Source organism: Schistocerca americana, chromosome 2, assembly GCF_021461395.2.
Source record: "Schistocerca americana isolate TAMUIC-IGC-003095 chromosome 2, iqSchAmer2.1, whole genome shotgun sequence".
Lineage (NCBI taxonomy): Eukaryota > Metazoa > Arthropoda > Insecta > Orthoptera > Acrididae > Schistocerca > Schistocerca americana.
Genome location: NC_060120.1, coordinates 1088164735 through 1088190953, shown reverse-complemented (window position 1 = coordinate 1088190953; position 26219 = coordinate 1088164735). Strand labels below are relative to the sequence as shown.

The 26219-nt window shown below is 48.7% G+C and overlaps 1 protein-coding gene across 6 annotated transcripts in view; it reads right to left on the bottom strand.

Annotated features, from left to right (window-relative positions):
- Nucleotides 1-26219, bottom strand: part of LOC124596493 (caskin-2) — a 967843-nt gene that overhangs the window by 71955 nt on the left and 869669 nt on the right. For all 6 annotated transcript variants that reach the window (XM_047135646.1, XM_047135645.1, XM_047135644.1 and 3 more), the window contains one exon: nucleotides 24347-24565. In XM_047135646.1, coding sequence (XP_046991602.1) covers nucleotides 24347-24565 — 219 coding nt within the window. The remainder of the gene's footprint in view (nucleotides 1-24346; nucleotides 24566-26219) is intronic.

Here is a 26219-nt window from a genome sequence, read left to right as displayed (position 1 = left end):
CTGAGTGTGCTCAACGAAGGTTATTACAGCTGCCACGGGATGATCCACCCCTCACGCCGCATCCGACTGTGCTCCCCATGACTTACGTCGCCGCATTACGCGATGACGTGGGCCGCGAGACAGACGCGTACCAGAACACACAGACAGCGGCGGATCGTGGCGAGCCACAGAAAGACGACGTTGCGCTGGACCGCCTGCAGCAGTCACAGGACGCCCTCTCTTCGGTTCCGCTTGAGGCCCCTTCAGATAAGGCACTTGGAGACGTCGAAAATACGACGGCGCACGATTCTAACGTCCCCCACGAACAACTGGAGACCATGCTGACCTCTGATTCCGAGGCCCGGCAACGTAAACAGCGCTCACCAAAACGCCGGAAGAAGCGCCGCCTCACGGTGGAGAACGATCACTCTGATCTAGTAGATAATTCTGAGAAGTTTATGGGTACAGAACAGACGACCATGGATACAGAAGAACTACCTCGCGTGGATGCAACGGTGGCCAGCGGGACGGCGGCACGACCTACTGCTGCCGATGCTCCAGACACAGCGAAGGAGCTCGATAGATGGCAACAGGCTACTGAGGAGGCTACGGCGCCTGCATCGCACGACAACGATGGGACACTAGGGGACTGGTCAGAAGAGCCACCCCCTTGGGGAACAGATGATGCCGGAGGAACTGCTCCCACGCACTCTCCCGGTGTAAGACCGGCAGGGTGCACGGAATAATGGCAGACTATATGAGGGGACGGCGGGGGACGTTAGTCCGACAGCAGCCTATGTACGGCAAAATTAGCGACCGTACGGTACCCTATCTACGTTGACCGCCATGCACCAAGCTTATCGGATAGGGTCTGTTAACATCAATAGCATTGGGACGCCGGTGAAAATCAAGATGCTCAGTGACATGATAAAGGCTGCGGATTTAGACATCGCACTATTACAAGAAGTTCGGGTACTTCCCCCCTCGGACTTTTACGGTTACGACATTTACTGTTCCCCGTGTGACGAGAGAGGCGTTGGTACAGCTATACTATTAAAGGAAGGGATACGTGCAGACGAAGTAGAGTATTTGCCTTCTGCCCGTGGTACGGCCGTGACCATAGGAGGAATACGTTTGATCAACATATACGCACCGTCAGGTTCGGATAAGAGAAGGGACAGAGCAGATTTTTACGCCCATGAGGTTGCACCGTTGTTCCAGGGACGATACGATGGTTGCATACTCGGCGGAGATTTTAATTGTGTGCTTGACAGAAAGGACCAACAACCTAACTATACTACTAGCCAAGAACTTAGGGAGCTGGTCAACGGGATGGAATTAGTCGATACATGGGACCTGAAGTATCGCAACCAACCAGGATATACATTTTTTACTAGCCACTCCGCGGGCCGTTTGGATCGAATCTACGTTTCAAGGGCGTTAGCAGTGTCGACGGTGGACGCAGAAATATGGCCGACAGCGTTTACAGACCACGAGGCATATATTTGTACAGTTAACCTTGATAGACAGGAGGTGTGGAGACGGAGGGGTAATTGGAAGATGAACGTCTCCCACCTGCGAGATGCAGAATGCCGACGCATGGTGGAGGACGCGTGGCATGGCTGCCTCCGTCGACGAAATTCTTTCGGTTCTATCCTGCAGTGGTGGATCGAGTGCGCGAAGCCAGCTTTACGGAGGACGTTAATAGGTTATGGGAAGGAGGTTTCTCAATGGCAGCGCACGACCACTGAGTTTTACTTTACGGCTCTCCGGGAACTGTTAGCTCAACCACCTACACCAGAACGCCAGACGGCCGTCCACCGAGTTAAGGCGAAGCTGGTACAACTTGCGCCGCAGAGGAAGGCAGGTACGATGATACGCGCGAGGTCGCAGGATTTCCTGCCCAACGAGGTTCCCTCGATGCATTACGTGATAAAGGAAAGACGAAGAAGACGCAGGAATTTAATACATGAGATCGATCTCGGCGATGGACGTCGTTATACAACACAAAGGGGCATAGCACAGGCGTTCACGGATCATTTTAGCAGATTCTATGCGAGCAACGGGGATGGTCAGAGGGAGCTGGGGAACGTCCTGGACGAGATCCCTGACGCGACGACTGTGAACGGGGAAGCAGACGGGTTATCCGAAATTACGTGTGAAGAGCTGGAAGAAGCGATTACACGAGGTGCTTGCAACAAGTCCCCAGGTCCAGATGGATTCCCGTTGGAATTTTACCGTGCCTTCGTGACCATTATGACACCGATGTGGCTATGTATGTTTAATGAGCTTCTGCGGCAAGAAGTACCGGTTCACATTCAGTTCACGGAAGGACTCATGATACCGATACCGAAGCCCCGTGGTGGCAAACGGCCTTGTGATTATCGCCCCTTGACCCTCCTTAATAGTGACTACAAGATCTTCATGCGCATCCTGGGAAGTCGTATCAAAAAGTCGCTGGAGCATCGAATACATGCCGATCAGACTTGTCTTGGCGGCATCAGTAATATCCACACAGCCTTGGGAGACTATCGTGACGTCGTCGCCCTCGCGGCTGCATGCCGCCTCCGGGGGGCGATGGTTGCTGTAGATTTCGATCATGCTTTTGATCGCGTGGATCATGTGTACCTCGCGGCGGTGATGAACAGGATGGGTGTCTCGCCATTACTTACCAATGCTGTGATGCGGCTGTTGCACGGCGCCAGATCAGCGATGGTGGTCAACGGAGGGAGAACTGAGTATTTTAAGATCTTAAGATCAGTGAGACAGGGTTGCCCCTCGTCGATCCTCCTTTATGCGATTGCCTTAGAACCGTGCCTCGCAGGCCTTCGCCGCCGTCTTACCGGGATCTCCCTCCGGCATTTATCATTCAAATGCAGAGCATATGCGGATGATATTGTGTTCCTCGTACGGAATGAGAGGGAGACTCAAACAGCACTGGATTGGCTACAGACGTATGGGATGGCAGCTGGAAGTGTGGTCAACTACCGAAAATCACAATTCATGCATGTGGGGCGTGGCCTAGAACCAGGAACGGAAGGACCCTTACCTGCGGTGGAAACCCTTCGCTGTTTGGGTATCACCTTTCATAAAGAGACAGCGGGAACGGCTGCGGACAACTACCGAAGACTGTTACTCAGAGTCCGCACGGCAGTACGACTAAACGCCCTACGGTCGATGGATATGCTGCAGCGAGTGTTACTCGTCAACCTTTTTCTCGCGCCCATGATGTGCCACCTGACACACCTTCTCCCCTTGACGCGTACGATGGCTATGAGGATTCAGGCGGCTTTTGGGTACTATGTGTGCCTGGGACAACTCTTTAAGGTACAGTACAACACGCTTACCCTCCCAGCGCGAGAGGGGGGCGTTGGTTTAGTGAACGTGCACGAGAAGGCGCGTGCCATGTTTATTAATACTATGCTCAAACGGTGGCGCAACAGGAACCACTCGCTTACGGGGACGATCATCGAAGAACTCGTCCCAACATCGCATCTTCCTCCAGTCAGTGTCGGCCATATATCGCCCCCTTTAACGTATGTGCGCACGTTCATCGTGGAACACAGTTACGTTCGAGAGCGTTTACCGACGACCCGACAGTCGACATCGAAGGACGTGTACCATCTGCTCCTTCGACAGATCGCCCGGAATAGGGTGGAACGCAAACATCCAGCTGTTAATTGGCACGTGGTGTGGCGCACGGTCCACCACCCCCACCTACCTACATCAGTCAGATCAACATGGTACCTTGTCGTCAACCGAAAATACCCTACAAATGATAAAAAGTACGCAATACATTTGGCGGATTCGCCCTTGTGTCAGCAATGCGGCGTGCTGGATACGGACGACCATCGGCTGGTCTGCGGCGAGGCATTGGCTGTCTGGACTCTCGCAAGAAAGATAATAGCGTTCATGCGGCGCACTATCTATACAGCAGTCTCTTCTGACATAGTATTTTTTCCAGAGGAAACGTATTTTCCGCGTCATAAGACGAACGCGGTGGCGTGGATCACAGGTATGACGGTCCATTACATCTATAGAGACACACGTACGAACTTACTGAACGTCCTGGATTACTGGCAATACTTGCAAGATGGACACACAAAACTATTACGGCTACAAAAGTACAAGGATTGGTATGCCAATTTCCTAGTAACGGTTTTTGCGGACCCGCCATATACCTGGGGTGTGCCGGGTGCGCAAAGATGAGCGGCGGTGCTGTCTTGTGAAACCGACCAAGTTAAAGTGATCGACTAAGAACACTATGCGAGTATGCGACTTGCGAAAAACTCACGCTTGAACAGTTATCAAATGGATGTATTTCAAATTTTGTTTCCATATCCAAAATACTTTTCTTTAGGGTGCCGGAGGTGGCCCCACTTCGATTTTGTTGTTATTTCATGCTGCATGGTAGGACGGCAGCAAGGATCCTTCCAGAACAGTTATCATGTGACAGGACGTACTATGTTTATTTTGTGAATAATAAAGGTTTCTGTTTCTCCTACCTTCCTTAAAAAAAAAAAAAAAAAAAAAAAGTCGGTAGAGCACTTGCCCGCGAAAGGCAAAGGTCCAAAAAAAAAAAAAAAAAAAAAAGGCGCGCAGTCCGGAACCGCACGAGGGCTACGATCGCAGGTTCGAATCCTGCCTCGGGCATGGATGTGTGTGATGTCCTTAGGTTAGTAGTTAGGTTTAAGTAGTTCTAAGTTCTAGGGGACTGATGCTCAGAGCCATTTGAACCATTTTTTTGTAAATAGCACATTAATGCAATAAATGCTCAAAATGATGTCCGTCAACCTCAGTGCATTTGGCAATATGTGTAACGACATTCCTCTCAACAGCGAGTAGTTCGCCTTCTGTAATGTTCGCACATACATTGACCATGCGCTGACGCATGTTGTCAGGCGTTGTCGGTGGATCACGATAGCAAATATCCTTCAACTTTCCCCACAGAAAGAAATCCGGGGACGTCAGATCCGGTGAACGTGCGGGCCACGGCAAGGTGCTTCGACGACCAGTCCACCTGTCACGAAATATGCTATTCAATACCGCTTCAACCGCACGCGAGCTATGTGCCGGACATCCATCATATTGGAAGTACATCGCCATTGTGTCATGCAGTGAAACATCTTATAGTAACATAGGTAGAATATTACGTAGGAAATCAGCATATATTGCACCATTTAGATTGCCATCGATAAAATGGGGGCCAGTTATCCTTCCTCCCATAATTCCGCACGATACATTAACCCGCCAAGGTCGCTGATGTTCCACTTGTCGCACTGGCGGGATGTTACGTGATACAACGTACTTGTACGTTTGTGACTATTACAGCGCCATCTATCACAAAGCGAAAAAAAGTGGTCCAACTAAAACATTCATATTTCTTTACGTACTACACGAATATGTAATAAAAACTAGGGGTTCCTATTTTTAAAAACGCCGCTGATATCCGGCTAGATGGCAGCGCCATCTAGCCGGGCAACCATAGCGCCATCTGGTTTCCCCCTTCAAGCTAGACGCGTTTCGTGCTTTGTAGTTTTTTCGCTCGATGCTTATTTCGTGAGATATTTGGCCCGGTCACTATCGATGGACCACCCTGTATACGGATGCCCGTTGCAAATCAGTGAGTTTGTACTCTCGGTGAGCTCGATCAGCTCAGCACTAAAGTACGGGACACTGCTCGCCAGTCAGATGTCAGCTGAAAGCCAGGCACACTACGGACTGATGCGCGGACAGGCAATTTTGTGCAGAAATGGGGCCCTGCGGAATGGCTGCGCGGTTAAGGGCGTCATGCGGCCATTCCCACCGGAGGTTCGAGTCCTCCCTCGGGCACGGGTGTGTGTGTTGTTCTTAGAGTAAGTTAGTTTAAGTAGTGTGTAAGTCTAGGGACCGATGACCTCTGAAGTTTGGTCCCTTAGGATTTCATACACATGTGAACATTTGCAGAAATGGGCTTTTGTCTTCACCCGAATACGTCTACGGTAGCGGCGGACAGGCCGGTATATCGCTGTGCACTACCTACGGTACAGTGTCCTGGGCTCCGTGAAAATGTCAACACACTGCCTGCACGTACAAGTGGCACTCCGCGCAAGCGTCACAAATTCGTGGCAGTCAGCCCGGAAAGCTGCACACCGCAGCCAGGGAGCCGCGAAGACGAGTCACGTTTCCTCGCCGAGCCATTAGTGCGTGTTGTCACCGCTGCACAACGACGCGCATTCGGGGCGACAGACGCCGACAGAGCGTTCTGGCTGGTACTGTACGCACAATGTACAGCTGATCTGTCCTGCAAGTCTCACCCCCGAGACAACGAGAGCATTACGGAGAGCTGTTTTCTCACAGCTTGCTGAGAAGCTGCCCACGGAATCGCCGTGACGTGTTCTGGATCACTGAAGAAAGCTGCACAAATATCGGCGCAGATCTCGAGAAACACTCGGAAAGATGCAAAGGTTGCAAACTCGCTTTCAATCTACAGTATTCAGAAATGCTTGTGCAGTTCATAAAACGTGAAAACGTACTATCCTATGACTGCGATGTCAACGAGTCGCAAGTGGAACGGGCTATTTCGTACAAGCACTCGGTTGTGACGTCTGTTGATGTGGAAGCACACAGGCTCAGTAAGTAGGCAATGCAAGCTACATTAACACATTAGCGGGAAGCCGGGAGAACGCAGTCAATTCTAGAAAGCGATCGTACACGCCTTCCCTTACGACGTTGCCGGAGCGTGTGCGACCCATACCGAGCAGGAGGTTATTTGGTATAAGGTCCGCCTGTTGCGCGAAACACTGTTTTTTCACGTGACCCAACCACGTTTCGGCACCTCTGAGCCTTCACCAGAGGGTTTTCCTCATTCAAATCTGTGAAATACGAACATATTTTAAATAATAATTACTCTACGAAAATTAGGCCTAAAACAGTTTTTGCTTTATACGTTATCGTGTACAGGTAGTCCGTCACGTGCAAGCATACGACGTCGGTGAGAGTTAACACGCGTAATTTTGTCGTGTCAATATATTTCGCACATACAGCTGCTACTACTTACGTTTTGCTGCGTCACGTCCTTTTTCTTTTGCGTTCTCACGAGTTATTGAGACCCACACACAAATACTATTTTGCAGACTTTTATTTGTGACGAACAAAATGGCTCTGAGCACTATGGGACTCAACTGCTGTGGTCATAAGTCCCCTAGAACTTAGAACTACTTAAACCTAACTAACCTAAGGACATCACACACATCCATGCCCGAGGCAGGATTCGAACCTGCGACCGTAGTGTGACGAACACTTTTTCATTTCGCCGAAAGACAGTGTAGACGTTGTTATTGTGTATCCCACATTAATAGCAAATATATGCTCGAAATACCTCGATAGGGCAAAATCACGTTTAAACTTGATATAATGTGTTAACTCGCCAACTAAATTCGCATTAACATCGTTTCGTTCCAGATGACAAGCTACACGATAATGTACAAATGGTACCGCATAGCTGTATAATGTGAAATGAAAGTAACGTCAAAAACACCCAAAAAGTGTTCCTAATTTTCGTACAGTAGTAACCACTGATAATATGCTCATATTTCACACATTTGAATAAAGACCCGCTAATGATGGCACAGAGGTGCTGACACGTGTATACGTGTGGGTGTGTAGTGGAGCTGGCTGGGTTGCATAAAATACTATACGTCAGGTGAAGTAGGACTCGATAAAGAACAGTGTTTTGCATAACAGGATGACCTTATGTCCAATAATTCTATCTGCTAACACGGCAAATACAAGAGCAACCAGTCCAAATGACAAGCGAGAGATACTGAATTTGTACAAGGAATGGCAACACGAAAAATCACAACCGTGTCCGACTCACGCAAGAGCGTCACAGAGCTGAACTGGCAGGTCCCAGGAAGGCCTGCTTACGGAGCTTCGAGACGCAGCGTCAAGTGGAAAATAGCGCAGCGTCCTGCAAATCGCTCCGTAGACGAGAGGAACTAGTCAGAGCGCGCAGTCCTCCTTGCCAGGCAGTCCAGACATTTTCTAGCGCTCGTTCTCGGCCGTCTGTGCACGGATACGTCGGTCTGTCAGCAAACCGAAAGGCGAACAGCGCGCTGCCCCTGCCGGAATAACGCAACAGCAGCGGCATACGGTCATTTACGTTCATTCTCCTCGTGTTCGTTTCTTTCGTATGTTATAGCAGAATAACGTGACTAACGCCTTCGTTCGACGTTAACGTGCGATAATCATCCACAGACGGCAGGTGGCAGGGTATACAGGGTGTTAACAAAAAGGTACGGCCAAACTTTCAGGAAACATTCCTCACACACAAATAAAGAAAAGATGTTATCTGGACATGTGTCCGGAAACGCTTAATTTCCATGTTAGAGCTCATTTTAGTTCCGTCAGTATGTACTGTTCTTCCTCGATTCACCGCCAGTTGGCCCAATTGAAGGAAGGTAATGTTGACTTCGGTGCTTGTGTTGACATGCGACTCATTGCTCTACAGTACCAGCACCAAGCACATCAGTACGTAGCATCAACAGGTTAGTGTTCATCACGAACGTGGTTTTGCAGTCACTGCAATGTTTACAAATGCGGAGTTGGCAGATGCCCATTTGATGTATGGATTAGCACGGGGCAATAGCCTTGGCGCGGTACGTTTGTATCGAGACAGATTTCCAGGACGAAGGTGTCCCGACAGGAAGACGTTCGAAGCAATTGATCGGCGTCTTAGGGAGCACGGAACATTCCAGCCTATGACTCGCGACTGGGGAAGACCTAGAACGACGAGGACACCTGCAATGGACGAGGCAATTGTTCGTGCAGTTGACGATAACCCTAATGTCAGCGTCAGAGAAGTTGCAGCTGTAGAAGGTAACGTTGACCACATCACTGTATGGAGAGTGCTACGGGAGAACCAGTTGTTTCCCTACCATGTACAGCGTGTGCAGGCAATATCAGCAGCTGATTGGCCTAAATGAGTACACTTCTGCGAATGGTTCCTCCAACAATGTGTCAATCTTCATTTCAGTGCAAATGTTCTCTTTGCGGATGAGGCTTCATTCCAACGTGATCAAATTGTAAATTTTCACAATCAACACGTGTGGGCTGACGAGAATCCGCACGCAATTGTGCAGTCACGTCATCAACACAGATTTTCTGTGAAAGTTTGGGCAGGCATTGTTTGTGATGTCTTGATTGGGCCCCGTGTTCTTCCACCTACGCTCAATGGAGCACGTTATCGTGATTTCATACGGGATACTCTACCTGTGCTGCTAGAACATGTGCCTTTACAAGTACGACACAACATGTGGTTCATGCACGATGGAGCTCCTGCGTTCGTACGCTTCTCAACAACAGATTCGGTGACCGACGGATTGGTAGAGGCGGACCAATTCCATGGCCTCCACGCTCTCCTGACCTCAACCCTCTTGACTTTCATTTATGGAGGCATTTGAAAGCTATTGTCTACGCAACCCCGGTACCAAATGTAGAGACTCTTCGTGCTCGTATTGTGGACGACTGTGATACAATACATCATTCTCCAGGGCTGCATCAGCGCATCAGGGATTCCATCCGACGAAGGGTGGATGCATGTATCCTCGCTAACAGAGGACATTTTGAACATTTCCTGTAACAAAGTGTTTGAAGTCACGCTGGTACGTTCTGTTGCTGTGTGTTTCCATTCCACGATTAATGTGATTTGAAGAGAAGTAATAAAATGAGCTCTAACATGAAAAGTAAGGGTTTGCGGACACATGTCCACACGACATATTTTCTTTCTTTGTGTGTGAGGAATGTTTCCTGAATGTTTGGCCGTACCTTTTTGTAACACCCTGTATACAGCGTGTCGTGGGGACGCGGCTAGCTGTGCAGTCGCTGCCGTAATGCGGAAATGATGCGGTGTACCTGACGTCCAAAAGTCACCACCATTGGCTTTCTAGCTAGCACTCGATAAATTTCCGAAACGGCTAAGTTTGTCAAGTGTTGGCGTGCCGCCGTGGTTAAGTACACCGTGCAGGGCAAAACGGCTCTATCCGAGGCGACTGCGACGTGCCAGGGGTTACAGACGTGCAACTGCTGACCAGCTGACCCAAAGGACTACCGACACTGTTTCCTCGATGACCTTTCGGCGAACGTCGCTGCATTTGAGCCTCCACAACAGGTGCCTCGTTCGTAAACGCAACCTGACTGCTGCCGCAGCTGGGCGGCAGGTGACCCTGTCAAATGAATCGCGTTTTACGCTACATCGTTCAGACGGCCGTCGGTGTGTATTGCCCCGCAACAATCGTCGTAAGGGTCTGGCACAAGGGAGACAGCGTTACGGTGTGGGGAATGTTTTCGTGGCATTATCCGGTCGATATCGTCATTCTGGAATGCACACCGGATCGACACAAGTACTCATCTGGCACTGGCAGCCACGTGCACCCCTGCACGAACTTTGTCGTTCTCTCGGCACGAGGTCGCAGCGAACGCGCGCGGTTCGAAGAGCAGGCGGTCGAGTCTACGGTACTCCCCCGGCCAATTAACTCCCCGATTTAAACTCGGTCGAAATGTGGCCCAATGTAGGTGCACGTGGGTGGGGCCCCTCGACAGCACTGCAGTCGGCACACGTCTTCACAGCCCCGTCGGCAGGTCGCGCGCTGCAGGGGGTGGCTACTCGGGCTTCTCACGACTCGTCGCATTAATGTGACTGTACCGCGTGATTACTACTTCTGTAGTTTGCGCTGTGTGAAGCCATGTACTGGAAAACAAATGCCTTTGGCGCGTGTCTGCGCTCTGCGTCGCCATCGATTCAAAATGCGCGCTGCGGAAGCGTAGGTGCTCCCGTGGCCGACGGACCGTGGACCCGCCTGCAGACAGGAGTCAACATCACTCTAGTCGTCTGGTAGCATCGCCGTGCTGCACAGTTTTCACGTTCGGTGTAAGACTTTTTCGTTGAAGTACTCTCCTGCCCTTACAGCTAATTTACTTTAACTGGAACTGCCTCGTACCTCCGGCCCTCGGCTGCTGGCACAGTGTTCGGCTTGGTTGCCGCCAGGCTCGGCTCGCTCTTCCCCCTCGGCCGCTATCTTTAGAGCTGTTGCCAGCCTGTTTTTGTAAATCACGACACGCCGCACACACCACGTGTCTGACATAGCGAACATTTGGATGTAACGCGCTGTGTATACAGCCCCTCGAGACGGGGTTTCGCGTTTTGTTAGCGCTAGCCGTGTATAAACAGACGGCGCCGAGATCTATTCGTGGCAGCAGTCTCGGTCTCGGTGTCAGCAGCGCGCCACACCGCTCCAGTCGCTGGCACGTCACTCCGGTTTCCGGAACCATTCCGAGACCAGTTGGCGACGTCACACTGCAGTCCGAGGGCTGCCACAGGCAGCTGGTACAGGGCGTGCGAGTTAATTCTTTCGCACTCTACAGTGGACCGGCCGTCGAGAAAAAACCAAAGGAACCTGCGGAACGGCGGTGTCGGCACGCTCGTTCTGCACGCCCTTCGCGGAGTCGGGTTCATTATGCATCTTGTTACGTTGCACGGTTTATGTTGTGGGCATCTTGTACATTTTGACTTGTAAAACTCTGGCCTCTGGCGGTTCCCCTTCGCTCCAGCTAGCAATTTGCGTCTTCTTAATACTCGTAAAATGTAAGCCGGTTTGGCGGCTGCGCATCAGGGCATGAATATACACTCCTGGAAATGGAAAAAAGAACACATTGACACCGGTGTGTCAGACCCACCATACTTGCTCCGGACACTGCGAGAGGGCTGTACAAGCAATGATCACACGCACGGCACAGCGGACACACCAGGCACCGCGGTGTTGGCCGTCGAATGGCGCTAGCTGCGCAGCATTTGTGCACCGCCGCCGTCAGTGTCAGCCAGTTTGCCGTGGCATACGGAGCTCCATCGCAGTCTTTAACACTGGTAGCATGCCGCGACAGCGTGGACGTGAACAGTATGTGCAGTTGACGGACTTTGAGCGAGGGCGTATAGTGGGCATGCGGGAGGCCGGGTGGACGTACCGCCGAATTGCTCAACACGTGGGGCGTGAGGTCTCCACAGTACATCGATGTTGTCGCCAGTGGTCGGCGGAAGGTGCACGTGCCCGTCAACCTGGGACCGGACCGCAGCGACGCACGGATGCACGCCAAGACCGTAGGATCCTACGCAGTGCCGTAGGGGACCGCACCGCCACTTCCCAGCAAATTAGGGACACTGTTGCTCCTGGGGTATCGGCGAGGACCATTCGCAACCGTCTCCATGAAGCTGGGCTACGGTCCCGCACACCGTAAGGCCGTCTTCCGCTCACGCCCCAACATCGTGCAGCCCGCCTCCAGTGGTGTAGCGACAGGCGTGAATGGAGGGACGAATGGAGACGTGTCGTCTTCAGCGATGAGAGTCGCTTCTGCCTTGGTGCCAATGATGGTCGTATGCGTGTTTGGCGCCGTGCAGGTGAGCGCCACAATCAGGACTGCATACGACCGAGGCATACAGGGCCAACACCCGGCATCATGGTGTGGGGAGCGATCTCCTACACTGGCCGTACACCACTGGTGATCGTCGAGGGGACACTGAACAGTGCACGGTACATCCAAACCGTCATCGAACCCATCGTTCTACCATTCCTAGACCGGCAAGGGAACTTGCTGTTCCAACAGGACAATGCACGTCCGCATGTATCCCGTGCCACCCAACGTGCTCTAGAAGGTGTAAGTCAACTACCCTGGCCAGCAAGATCTCCGGATCTGTCCCCCATTGAGCATGTTTGGGACTGGATGAAGCGTCGTCTCACGCGGTCTGCACGTCCAGCACGAACGCTGGTCCAACTGAGGCGCCAGGTGGAAATGGCATGGCAAGCCGTTCCACAGGACTACATCCAGCATCTCTACGATCGTCTCCATGGGAGAATAGCAGCCTGCATTGCTGCGAAAGGTGGATATACACTGTACTAGTGCCGACATTGTGCATGCTCTGTTGCCTGTGTCTATGTGCCTGTGGTTCTGTCAGTGTGATCATGTGATGTATCTGACCCCAGGAATGTGTCAATAAAGTTTCCCCTTCCTGGGACAATGAATTCACGGTGTTCTTATTTCAATTTCCAGGAGTGTATTTTGATTTCTCACTTTGTATCGCATTTTAGCTGTCACATAGAAAAATATTTTACCAATGTTTCCTACAAAATATTTTAGTTGCGCACTGTAACGTGTTTCACAGTCGAGCGGCCCATGACGGTACACTTGGTACCCCGTAGACACTGTTCCTTAGACAAAACACTAGACTAAACCAAACAAATGTTTATTCTGCTGTGCTTGTCCCGAATACGTGGAACAGTAGCGTCTGCACACACACACACACACACACACACACACACACACACACACACCGTGCGGTCACACACACACACACACACACCGTGCGGTCCGCTTATACACAGTCAAGTTCGTTCGAAATAAAAGCAGAATATTGAGAAACAACGTTATTCCTAAAACCCAATCAGTCACGAACACCTTGTGCGATAGATGACTTGACTCACACCAGATGAACAGAATTTTGTCGTGGGACAAAATCTAAACAATAGACTTAACCTTGTCTTTCCGTGCACTCTTCAGTCGCAAACTGCATAGTCCAAACTTTCAGCTGAATCTGTCCGAGGTGCGTTTCTACGGTGATAATGGAAAACCTCCCAGTCTCTATCAACAGCGCGCACGACGACAGAAATGTCTGTAGCGAACGGCGCAAATTGTGTGAAACTGTGAATGACGATGTGCGACAGCCTCGAAGAGGTTCCGATTCTCTGTGTCGGATGTTCACTTCTGCGATGATAATCGTAAACGTGACGGAGAATCGCATCCTCTGCAAACTTATCTATGCCGGTATCCAGGTTATCCGTACAACGTTTTCGCCTAGGGCTTTTAAGTTTCGATGTTGCTTCAGATTTATTTTCTTTCTCGGACGTTCCCTCGGCAATCTTCAGAACAGCGTTTTCGGCTGTACCGAAAGCTGCGGCAGTCCGTCGATTACACCAGTAACGGAGAGCGACGGCTGCCCGTCGAGTGCTTCACTCTCGCGTCAGAGCGTCCACGTAACGTGCAGACCGTCTGCAATCTCCTGCCGGAGAAAACGTCGTCCAACTTTTCCACTCACAACTCTCGACCAACTTCTTACAGACGTTGCTCAGTAGCACACAGGAAATAGCAGTAACTACGAGTCAAACAAATGCTCTTACAACCGGGAAAAGGGACACAAACAGAGTCGTGCGGTGCAAAAGTCTCACGGGACAGCGAGCCCACTGGAAGTGAAGCATAGTGCAGGCGGGAAGCGTAGTGAGGTGGTGCGCTGGGGTGGAGTGAAGGTTCGGCAAGTTGTGTGGTTTGCCGCGCGGGACTGTGCTTCTCGCGTGGCCTTTAGCCCCCACTAATCACGTCGCAGCTGTCAGCGCTGCTAAGTAATGCCGAACAGACGACAGCAGAGAGACGACAGAGCTGCGAAACCCTGTGGAGACCAGTGAAGGTGGAGTGGCGGTGGCTGGGGTCGGCGCTGCCGGTCGCCGCGCACCGCAGCCCCACAGCACAGCCGTACCCCGCCCCGCGACCAGCCTCGTGTGCCAGCTGTTACTTCTATAATGTCTCAGTGTTTCTAGTCTGTGCGCTGAAACGTGGTTGACCGAGGTTTTCTAAGCACTTCCCCGCGACGTGCTCGGCGACTTTTCTCCTAACGATGGCCGCTTACGACTAAGTGTTCATTATCTGGCATTTTCATTTAATCGGATCGATTATTCCACAAATCGTTACGTTATGTATTTCTGGGTCTAAACTGAATACCCCAAAAACTATTTTTTTTATTAAAAAAATCGATGCTACCACACTTTCTATGATTAACAACACATGCCCAATTTTATGAAATACATTACAACACTGGTTAACAGAATTGAAGGGGGGAAGCTATTTCCGATTTAACATGTACTACAGCATTTTGCACCGTATTTTTGTACAGTATTTTGTACCCTAATTACAGTACGAAATTTTTAAAACTTTTGAAGGTGAAACGAATTCCGAAATCTCTTTGTAGCCTGCACGTATGTTATTTATCAAAGTTAAAATTACTTTTGTTGCCGGCCGCGGTGGCCGAGCGGTTCTAGCCGCTTCGCGACTGCAACGGTCGCAGGTTCGAATCCTGCTTCGGGCATGGGTGTGTGTGTTGGCCTTAGGTTTAAGTAGTTCTAAGTCTAGGGGACTGATGACCTTAGATGTTAAGTCCCATAGTGCTCAGAGCCATTTTTGTTTTGTTTTTTCAGAAAGCAAAGGATTTTGTAGGCAACATCTCGAAATTAACTGCTGTTTCATCGGCACTGTAAGTTTGGTCTTTAGTGTACCCTCGGGCGCAATCTTCAAACTCTGTTTCGAAAACATCAACTGCGTCTAGGACTGCAGACAACTTTTCTCCGGCCGGCCGCGGTGGTCTAGCGGTTCAGGCGCTCAGTCCGGAACCGCGCGACTGTTACGGTCGCAGGTTCGAATCCTGCCTCGGGCATGGATGTGTGTGATGTCCTTAGGTTAGTTAGGTTTAAGTAGTTCTAAGTTCTAGGGGACTGATGACCACAGATGTCAAGTCCCATAGTTCTCAGAGCCACAACGTTTCTCCACATACATTCAGTTGCTGAATGTCGTATTTGTTTCTGAACCTGTGTACCCCCCCCCCCCCCCCGCCCCCACCCCCCCCCCCCCCTCCTCGCCCGAGCTTGTAAAAAAATATTTTCCTTCCTCACCTAATAACTGAGCGAACATTTTATCTTTCTCTTGCAGCAATGCGCCATTCAGATGCACGCCTTTTTTCCCTGTTGGTGAACCACAGATGAGAGCTTCGCCAACTTTTTCAAACTCGGACGTTTTCACTGTTCTTTATGAGCATTCTTCGTAGTTTCATAGCTTCATAGTTTAGATTTCGAGTTGACCCATTCTGAAACGGTAGGAACACGAATTCCGTAACTAGCCGCAACAGTTTCCTTTTTCAACTTCATTGATAACAGCTACTTTATCAGTGACAGTAGTCACAACAGGTTACGCTTAGACGCCATAGCACAAAAATCCGCACGCAACAGAAAGAAGTAAGTCGAACGCACTACTGCTAACAGAGTAGCCTTGTGCACGCTAGTGAGTCCGTGGATCGAGAAACAACTTAAATGGTATGCGTACGTCTCTCCCTCCTCACCGCAGCCAAAACACACCCTAGCCAAGGATTATTTCCGCGATTTTTCCTTTTTTTGTTTTTTGGTATTGCGTTTTTCGGAAGACCCAGATCTCGGTTGACCCGCATTCGGATAACTGGGTTTTACTGTATGTACATAATCACCATTTTTTATTTTTTGCAGAAATATATACCTATTTAACATTTATTAGTAAACCTAAGGTCATTGTTTTTGACAGAGATACCGAGTGAATATGCTTGTGAAACCAAAATTTTTCAGTAACTGCCCTTAGGAAGACTCTCGGGCTCTCTCCTTGTACCAATCAGCAACTGCGGTACAGACTACGACAGAAGGAACAAGGTTTCGTTACAGCCCATTCTACAGGCGTTCATGTTCAGACACACTTGTAACGTCAGCTACTTCTGAACTGACACACAGTACAGAATTATCTACGTCTCCTGGCATCGGCGTTTGCAATAAATCGCCGAAAATCCCGCGCGTCCACACGGCGGAGTTCCGGTCTACTGAATATTGGCATCTTCCCGTCATCATTTGCGAATAATTTCGCCAGTCTTCGGGTTTGCCGTACAACTCACTAAGTAAATTAATACCTTACGTGAAAATACCGTCGCTTAAGGAGCAGCGGCTCCCTTCATTATTTAGATCGTTATTTCCGTCTCTGACGCTTTGTTAGCTTTTTTTAAGCCTAGTTGCCAACACAGCCCGTAGCAGACTTCGTGTCCTGATGTGAAGTATCCTTTGCGTGAGGGTAGTCGGTCGCCGCAGTCGAGCTTTGCGGGGACGTGTCGCACGCGCAGGCGTCTGCGCAGTCGCGTGGACTGCAACTCCTGGGGCTGGGGCGCTGACGTCGACACCAAATCTTTCGACTTTTCCTTGTCGTAATACACAGAAAGTCACACTCACTAGGCTTTACTTAAAATAGAACATAAGAAACTGAATAAAGATAAGCGGTTGTTGCCAGAACGATGACGATTAATCGATTAACTGCGATTAATGGTCCATCGCTAATTTCTACGGATGCCTCCCGCAGCAGAGATGTGTCAGTATTTCCCCAGGTAACAAAGTGACAAGGCCCTCGGTTGCACGTGCTGCCAGTTCAACGCTGCTACCGTGGCCTGGGAGCTGTAAGGACTGTCGTAACTAACGTTCTGTAAATACAAGTGTTGCGTATGTGAACTCTTTTGCAGATAACCGCAGTTCCTCGCTATCTGCCTGTGACCCACTTATCCTGTAGTCGAAGGATACCTCGGTTTTACACCTCGTCAGGTCCACAATTTTGCACTTCCTAAGAGCTTTAGGAGCTACTGCAGTCGCCAGTGTTCGCACCAGGTTTTTCTCTATTCGTGGAGTAGACGGATATTACTGCAACTTTTACCGGATACAATTTACACGCCGGTTACTGTACCGGCTGCGAAAAGTCCGAGATTGCCACTGATACTGTCCATTAAGCCTTTACGTATGACTAGGATTTATTTGGATCTGGAGAAATGTCTTTGAATAACATTCTGTTACGGTAAGTCGTGGAAGGCTTAACGCACTGCCTTTTTCATAGACGAATGCGTTTTGATCAGTATCTCTCATGTGTGATAAACTTTTTTTTCACACCTCGTGTGCAATTTTATACAGTTCTTCAGAACTTTCTTTACAGAAAAAGTGAATACCGTGGAGGGTCCCTCCCATAAGGAACAGTGATATCCTGTACATATGTACAGAGCACTTGGTGATAAATTGTTTTTCTAAAACTGAGTCAAAGTTACTCCTCACGATCCTGTCCAGAGCTAAATATTTCGAGTTCATCCTCCAGATACACCACTTCTTCCTGTTTTTCTAGTTTACCGAGCATATATAACTTCCTACTTGCTATAATATAGTGCTCTGTTCTTTGGTAATCGTTGTCGATTCAACTGCCTCACTGTCAGAGATGGGGCTCGTCACGTGACAGCAATCAGAAACAAGCTCGACTGTGCTTCAAAAACTTTTTTCATTCAGTATCACCTAGACGCGTTCTTAAGAAAACACTTCCCTATGAGACATCTAACCCGGTTGGCGTCTGGATCGAAATTTTCCTGGTACGCATGACGCAGAACCTTATAACAACCCGACAGTGATGTGTAAACACTGAAATAACGCCTCGTATTCCCCGTCGGACTCTAGTAGGGTCGTAGCCGTACCAAATCGATTTGCTTTGGAAACACTCTTGCGACCCGTCGTAGAATATTGCTGAAGCGTATGAGGTCCACGCTGAATAGTAAATACTGAACGCAGCAGCAAAGGCGACAGGTCAGACGAGAGCGTCACAGAAACCTCGAGGGCCCGCAGTTCCGCAAAAGTCCAGCTGCGTGTCGCTATCGTAGAGGCAGTTCAAATGGTTCAAATGGCTCGGAGCACTATGGGACTTAACATCTATGGTCATCAGTCCCCTAGAACTTAGAACTACTTAAACCTAACTAACCTAAGGACATCACACAACACCCAGCCATCACGAGGCAGAGAAAATCCCTGCCCCGCCGGGAATCGAACCCGGGAACCCGGGCGTGGGAAGCGAGAACGCTTCCGCACGACCACGAGATGCGGGCTAGAGGCAGTGAAGAACAGATTAGACCAAGTCCAGCGCGCACGTCGTCACTTAACCTGCCATTGGACACGCTCTAATACGACAGCTATACGCGTCGACGTTACTAGGGTTTTTTTTCCCGGGATTATATTTTCTGTACTGACTGCATTTACGAAGCTTAACGAAGTTTGAGATGACTCACGTTGGCCATTTATGTAAAGAAATAAGTTTAGCATTTTTTTAATGTAAAACATCACATGCAGATTTTGTATGGTATTTATAAATGTAGGTTCACTTGTAACGAAAGTACAGTAACGCAGTAAAAAATGTTCTACACTGGAGAAACGTTGTAAACAGCACCTATTTCGCGTATGGTCAATAGGGCAGTATAACATGTTTGAAACGACGACACGCTACGGTAGAGGGATGTGTCACTATGAGTAACATCCCATTACTTGACCCTTTAGATTTTTTATGAATTGATTAATCTCCAGAATGAGATTTTCACTCTGCAGCGGAGTGTGCGCTGATATGAAACTTCCTGGCAGATTAAAACTGTGTGCCCGAGCGAGACTCGAACTCGGGACCTTTGCCTTTCGCGGGCAAGTCCTCTACCAACTGAGCTACCGAAGCACGACTCACGCCCGGTACTCACAGCTTTACTTCTGCCAATACCTCGTCTCCTACCTTCCAAACTTTACAGAAGCTCTCCTGCGAACCTTGCAGAAGGTAGGAGACGAGGTACTGGCAGAAGTAAAGCTGTGAGTACCGGGCGTGAGTCGTGCTTCGGTAGCTCAGTTGGTAGAGCACTTGCCCGCGAAAGGCAAAGGTCCCGAGTTCGAGTCTCGGTTGGGCACACAGTTTTAATCTGCCAGGAAGTTTCATATCAGCGCACACTCCGCTGCAGAGTGAAAATCTCATTCTGGAAACATCCCCCAGTGTGTGGCTAAGCCATGTCTCCGCAGTATCCTTTCTTTCAGGAGTGCTAGTTCTGCAAGGTTCGCAGGAGAGCTTCTGTAAAGTTTGGAAGGTAGGAGACGAGATACTGGCATAAGTAAAACTGTGAGTACCGGGCGTGAGTCGTGCTTCGGTAGCTCAGATGGTAGAGCACTTGCCCGCGAAAGGCAAAGGTCCCGAGTTCGAGTCTCGCTCGGGCACACAGTTTTAATCTGCCAGGAAGTTTTTTTACGGCCGCAATTTTTCTATGGTATGCTTAAATGGTGATGAAGTAAAATATTCCGGAGTACCCCGTCCGGATCTCAATGGTCACGGGGACGTTGTTATCAGCAGAAACAAAACTGGCGTTCTACGGATCGGACCGTGGAATGTTAGATCCCTTAACCGGGCAGGTATGTCATAATATTTAAAAAGGTAAATAGATACGATGAAATTAGAAATAATGGGAATTAGTGAAGTCCGGTGACAAGATGAACAGGACTTCAGGGCGGATGAATACAGGGTTATAAATACAAAATCAAATAGGGGTCATGCAGGAGTAGGTTTAATAATGAATAAAAAAATAGGAATCAGGTTAAGCAACTCTGAACAGTATAGCGAGGGAATAATCGTAGGCAACAGAGACACGAAGCCCACACCTATCACAGCAGTGAACGTTTGTAAGCCAATTAGCTCCGATGATGATGATGAAATTGCGGAAATATGCGATGGGATAAAAGAAATAATCAGATGGTTAAGGCTGACGAAATTTACTTCTGAAGAGCGACTGCTATTCCATAGTAGGAAAAGGAAGAGAAGGAAAAATAGGTGAATATGGACTGGGGGAAAGGAAAGAAAGAGGAAGCCGCCTGATAGAACTTCGCACAGAGCGTAATTTAATCATCCCTACGATTTGGTTTAAGAACAATGGCATAATTTAATCATCGCTAACATTTGGTTTAAGAACCATGAAAGAGGACTGTATACCTGGAAGAAACCTGGAGACACTGGAAGCTTTCAGAGTGATTATGTAATAGAAAGACAGAGATTTCGGAACCATATTTTAAATTGTGAGACTTTCCGAGGGCAGATGTAGATTCTGGCCACAATTTATTGCTTATGAACTGTAAACTGACACTAAAGAAATTGCTCAAAGGTAGGAAATTAAGGAGATGGGAGCTAAATAATTTGAAACAACCAGAGGTTGTTGATAACTGGAGAGTGAGAAGTAAGCGACAGTTGACTGCAACCGTGGAAAAGAATACAGTAGGAGACGAATGCGTACGATGTAATAGTGAAGGCAGCACAGGATTAAATAGGTAAAAAGGCAAGGCCAATTAGAAATCCTTGGATAACACAGGAGATATCGAAATTAACTGACGAAAGGAGTACATATAAAAACGCAGCAAATGAAGCAGGCGAAAGGCAACAGAAACATCTAAAAAATGAAATTGACAGGAAGTGCAAAGCAGTTAAGCAGGAATGGCTAGGGGACAAATATAAGGATTTAAATGGATGTTTGTCTAGTGGAAAGATAGATACTGCCTACGGGAAAACTAAAAAGGTCTCTGCAGAAAAGAGAAGCAGCTGCACGAACATGAAGAGCTCAGATGGAGGAGGAGACAGATTTGAAGGCAATATTGTGGGAGTAGGTGAAGATGAGATGGGAGAGAAGAATTCGACAGAGCACTGAAAGATCCAAGTCGAAAAAAGGGTCCGTCAGGGAGTAGACGACATTCCTTCAGGACTACTGACAGCCTTGGAGACACAGTCATGACCAAAGCTCTTCCACCTGCTGTACAAGATGTATGGCAAAGGCGAAATACCCTCAGAATTCAAGAAGAATGTAACAATTCCCATTCCAGAGGAACTTTGTGCTGACAGGCGTGAATATTACCGGTTTAATAAGTCACGGTTCAAAAATACTAACACGAATTCCTTACAGAAGAATAGAAAAATTGGTAGAAGCTGACTTTGGGGAAGTTCAGTTTGGATTCCGGAGAAATGCAGGAACTCACGAGACAACATTGACCCAATTACTTATCTTAGAAGAAAGGTTAAGGAAAGGCAAAAGCGCGTTTATAGCATTTGTAAACGTAGAGAAAGCTTTAGACAAGATTGACAGGAATACTCTCTTTACAATTCTGAAGGTATTAGGGATAAAATATAGGGAGCCGAAGGCTATTTACAACTTGTCCAGAAACGAGACCGCAATTATAACAGTCGAGGGCGATGAAAGGGAGGAATGAGTGAGAATGGAGTGAGACCGGGTTGTAGCCTATTCCTGGCGTTAATCAATCTGTATAATGAGCAAGCAGTAAAGGAAACAAAAGAAAAATGTGGAGCAAGAATTAAAGTTCAGTGATAAGAAATCAAAACTTTGAGGTTTGCCGACGACGCTGTAATTCTATCAAGAGACAGCAAAGGCCCTGGAAGGGCAGTTGAACAGAATGGACAGTGTATTGAAAGGAGGGTATAAGATGAACATCGACAAAAGCGGAAAAGGATAATGCAATGCAGTCGAATTAAATCTGATGATGCTGAGGAAATTAGATCAGGAAAAGAGACACTTAAAGTTGTAGATCAGTTTTGCTATTTGCGCAGCAAAATAACTGACAGTGGTGAATTAGTGAGGATAAAATGTAGAATGGCAATGGCGAGAAAAGCGTTTTTGAAGAAGAGGAATTTGTTAACATTAGATATAGACCTAAGTGTTAGGGTGTCTTTTCTGAAGGTATTTGTATGGACTGTAGCTGTGTAGTGAAATATACACTATAAAAAAATTTAGATACGACGAAACTGCAAACTTTTGCACTGTGATGCTACAGAATACTGAAGATTAGAAGTGTAGATCATGTAACTAATGAGGAGGTACTGAACAGAACTAGGAAACAAGAAATTTGTTGCAAAACTTGATTACAATAAGGTATCGATTGATTTGACACATTCTGAGACATCTAGGGATCACCAATTTGGTATTGGAGGAAAGTGTGGGGCTGCGGGCAAAAATCGTAGATGGAGACCGAGAGATAAATACAGTACGCAGATTCAGAAGGATGGAGGGGGCAGTAGTTACTCGGCGGCGGCGAGCCTCGTAGCGGGAAGAATACAAGCACGGAGAGCTGCATCGCGCTCAAGGCCACAACAACACTGCGACGTGGTGCTGAGCACGTGTAAACGGGGAGTATCGAGCAGGTGGTCTGCGTGCAGCTGACGCCTACACCATTACTCGAGGGGCGGGCACGGATTTGTTCGTTAACGAAGCAAGAGGCGCTGCAAAATCTTTTTACGTGTCGGCAGATTTTGTAACGTGCTGGAAGCTACTATACCTTATTTAGGTCCGATTCAGTTTTGTAGGCTGACGACTCACAAACTCGGTACTCATTTCAACCGAAAATATGGTGCTTTAAATGAACTTAACCTGTGTCTTTGTTTGCGTGTAATATTTTACATGAGACTAAAATGTATTACTCCATACTGAATTGTAATCACATAGCTACCCGCTCAAAATAATATTGCATAGTTGCATTGCAGCTTGCAAGCTGTACAGTGGAATTAGAACATTTTTTTCGCCCCTACATTGCACTGTTGTAATTAATTGAGCACAGAAATCGAATACCACTCATTGTGCTGATACGAATGCCAGATCACGAGTAAGTCGGTGTTGTGAATCGGCGCTGTTGTTTTACTTTCGTACGTTTTTGTGTAGTTCTATAACGACGATTTTTCTGCCTGGGTCAGCATAGGAGGCTCGCACTGGATAGAGCAGCTCGGAGAGCGTACGTGGAACACAGTTTACGACAGCTCGTGCGGTCGATTCTGAGGTAAACGACAACAGTGAGAGTATCATAGAAATGAGTTTATACAGTAGCAACATCGTCTCGAGCCAGAACAACAATCGAATCGAAATCAGAAACGTAGCTCAGGCAGGGTGGAACGTCGAACTGTGGGAAGGCGCACAGCAGAGGGCTCGCCGGACTGGGAGCGGCGGGGCCGCGGCAGCCGACGCGTCGCTCCTGCCGACATTCGGGCCAGGGTGCGGAGGCGACGGCCAGGGCCACAATCTGTCTGGTAACACCCGATAGACAACTTTTGTTTCTCTGGGTGAGAACTAGGAGAATGAAGTGTGTGCCGCTCCACTCCGACGACTGGAATTTTCGGCACTCGAGTAGTGGCGACAGCTGACTACGTGTGGTTTTGCAGCAGCTCTCGCCCGCTGCTCATCGGTGAGGTCTCTTTGAAAGGTCGGATTAATAAAAGGCACAGAAAAGAAACGAGCGACAGCGGCGCACTCGATAACGGCAGCGCTCAGCTTAGTCGAGGCGAGAGCGGGCGTGCGTCGCGTAACACGGTAAGCGTACTTTCCGGTTCAAATGGCTCTGAGCACTATGGGACTTAACATCTGTGGTCATCAGTCCCCTAGCACTTAGAATTACTTAAACCTAACTAACCTAAGGACATCACACACATCCATGCCCGAGGCAGGATTCGAACTTGCGACCGTAGCGGTCTAGAACCGCACGGCCACACCGGCCGGCGTACTTTCCGGGAAGAGTCGGCAACGTATTACTCACTTCCAGACGTGTCGGGAAATGACCACGATGAGAAAATGGGGGTTTTATAGAGAGCCCTTGTTTGCAGGAAGCACACACCGTACGGTGCAGGCGCCACGCAGGCTGGATGGCGTACTCACGCTGCGCGGCCTGCTGCTGGGGCGTGACGTCGGCGGGCGTGAGCAGCCCGTCGTCCGAGCTGGAGGAGTAGCCGGCCGAGCCGAAGGAGGAGCCGGACAGCCGGTACTGCTGGCCCTGCTGCTGCTGCTGCTGCTGCGCCTGGTACTGGTCGGGCACCGCGGGCGGCGCCACCTTCTTCACCTGCGGCGCCGGCTTGGGCGGCCGGCTCATACCGCCCACTGCCAACACAACAACGTCGCCGCGTCAGGCGCCGCTCTGCCCCGCACAACAGCGCAAAAACTACAACGTGCACACAAAAATGATGTATTTCAGTGGACAGAGCATATCAGCAACTTTCTATTCGTAATATGAGCCGTGGCATAGCCAGTGCATGTCTGTGTGTGTGTGTGTGAGGGCCCGCGCGTGCCAGAAAGTGTAAACAATCCATCAAGTCCGCACTGTTGCACAGAAGTGGTCTGCACCTGCAGATAGGCAACACAGTTAACAGACTTGCCAAGTGGGCTGCCGCAGACGCGACCTCTTCTGGCCGTACTCGCGCTCCGTACGTCACAAACGCTGCACAGACTCGACACCTGCAATGTGAGCGGAGACTGCTCTGTCCGCTGACGTCTGTCTCTACTCTGTATATCTCGCGAAACCCCGGAGCTGCCTGCGAATGACCCCCTACGGTGTATTCGGGAATTCCCCGTACGAACTTCTGAGATCTGTAGAGAGGAGTGAGTACGTAATATTTCGAAAACGAACCCAGAGGATATGAACTGTACGTTTACTACATCGACACAGTAAGTGGTGATATATTGCTGGGTCGGAGATCGGTATCCCGCTCTAATATACGAGGTGCACAGCAGTGTAATTGAGTAAGAGTGTTTCCGTTTTTGGCGACCTGTAGGCTACTTTGCAAGGTTTAATTGTTGGTGCACATGCTGCTGCTTGAACGTAAAGGTACTGTGGCTTATGTTCTGACATACGTTTGTGGGAAGTAGTGAAACTACTATTCACGTAAAAAAACAAAAAAAAATTATTTATATCTAGTCGTAATGGAAGGATAGATTGGACGCAGTGAATTGTGATTTCAATGCACTGAGGACTATATCCGAATGTAAGTGGTGACAGATTCATTTCGAGAACACAGCTGCAAAATATGGCAATGCGAGTGTTCAGTTGGACCTGCTATAGTGTACAAACAGGATGGGCAATATGGCCGTAACAATACGTAACAATACGTTCCCTCATCGGCACCCCTAAGTGTACCCTCACATGTTCCTTGTTCTATCGACAGTGATGTCCATTACAGTACACGAACTCACGTCGGTGATGTCTTTCCGAGCATTGCGTCTGTGGGTGCGGTATTCGTTATCGCATAGTACCGGATGCCTGTCCTTCGTAACACTTGTTTGAGAGAATCTTGGCAGGATGCAGCACCTTCCAGAAGCGCTGATTCGAAGACTATGTCGACAATTTCCTAAAGCTGAGGAGAATCGAGACATATAGCCAGTGTGAGTGTAGGTAACCCATAACTTCTGTAGATATACCATAACTTTTTCGGGCATTGTACAGATAACTGCACTGTTTGTGTAAAAAGGGTATATATTGTAGTGTAATGTTACTGTGGCTTATTTCTTACACAACCAGAGAAAAAGAGTGTATGTCCTATCGTGATGGACACATAGATTCACCACAACGATAACCGTGGGGGTATGAGAGACATTTCTACGTGGAAAATTGTGTGTGCCACAGATACTGAGATTCATTCCAGAACCACAGCCGTCAATAAAAGACATTACACGTACATCGATCGGTGTCAGACTGAAGCAGCAATCGTAATATTTAATTGTTGTTACACTGGTAAATATGTTCCTGGCTCCCAATATT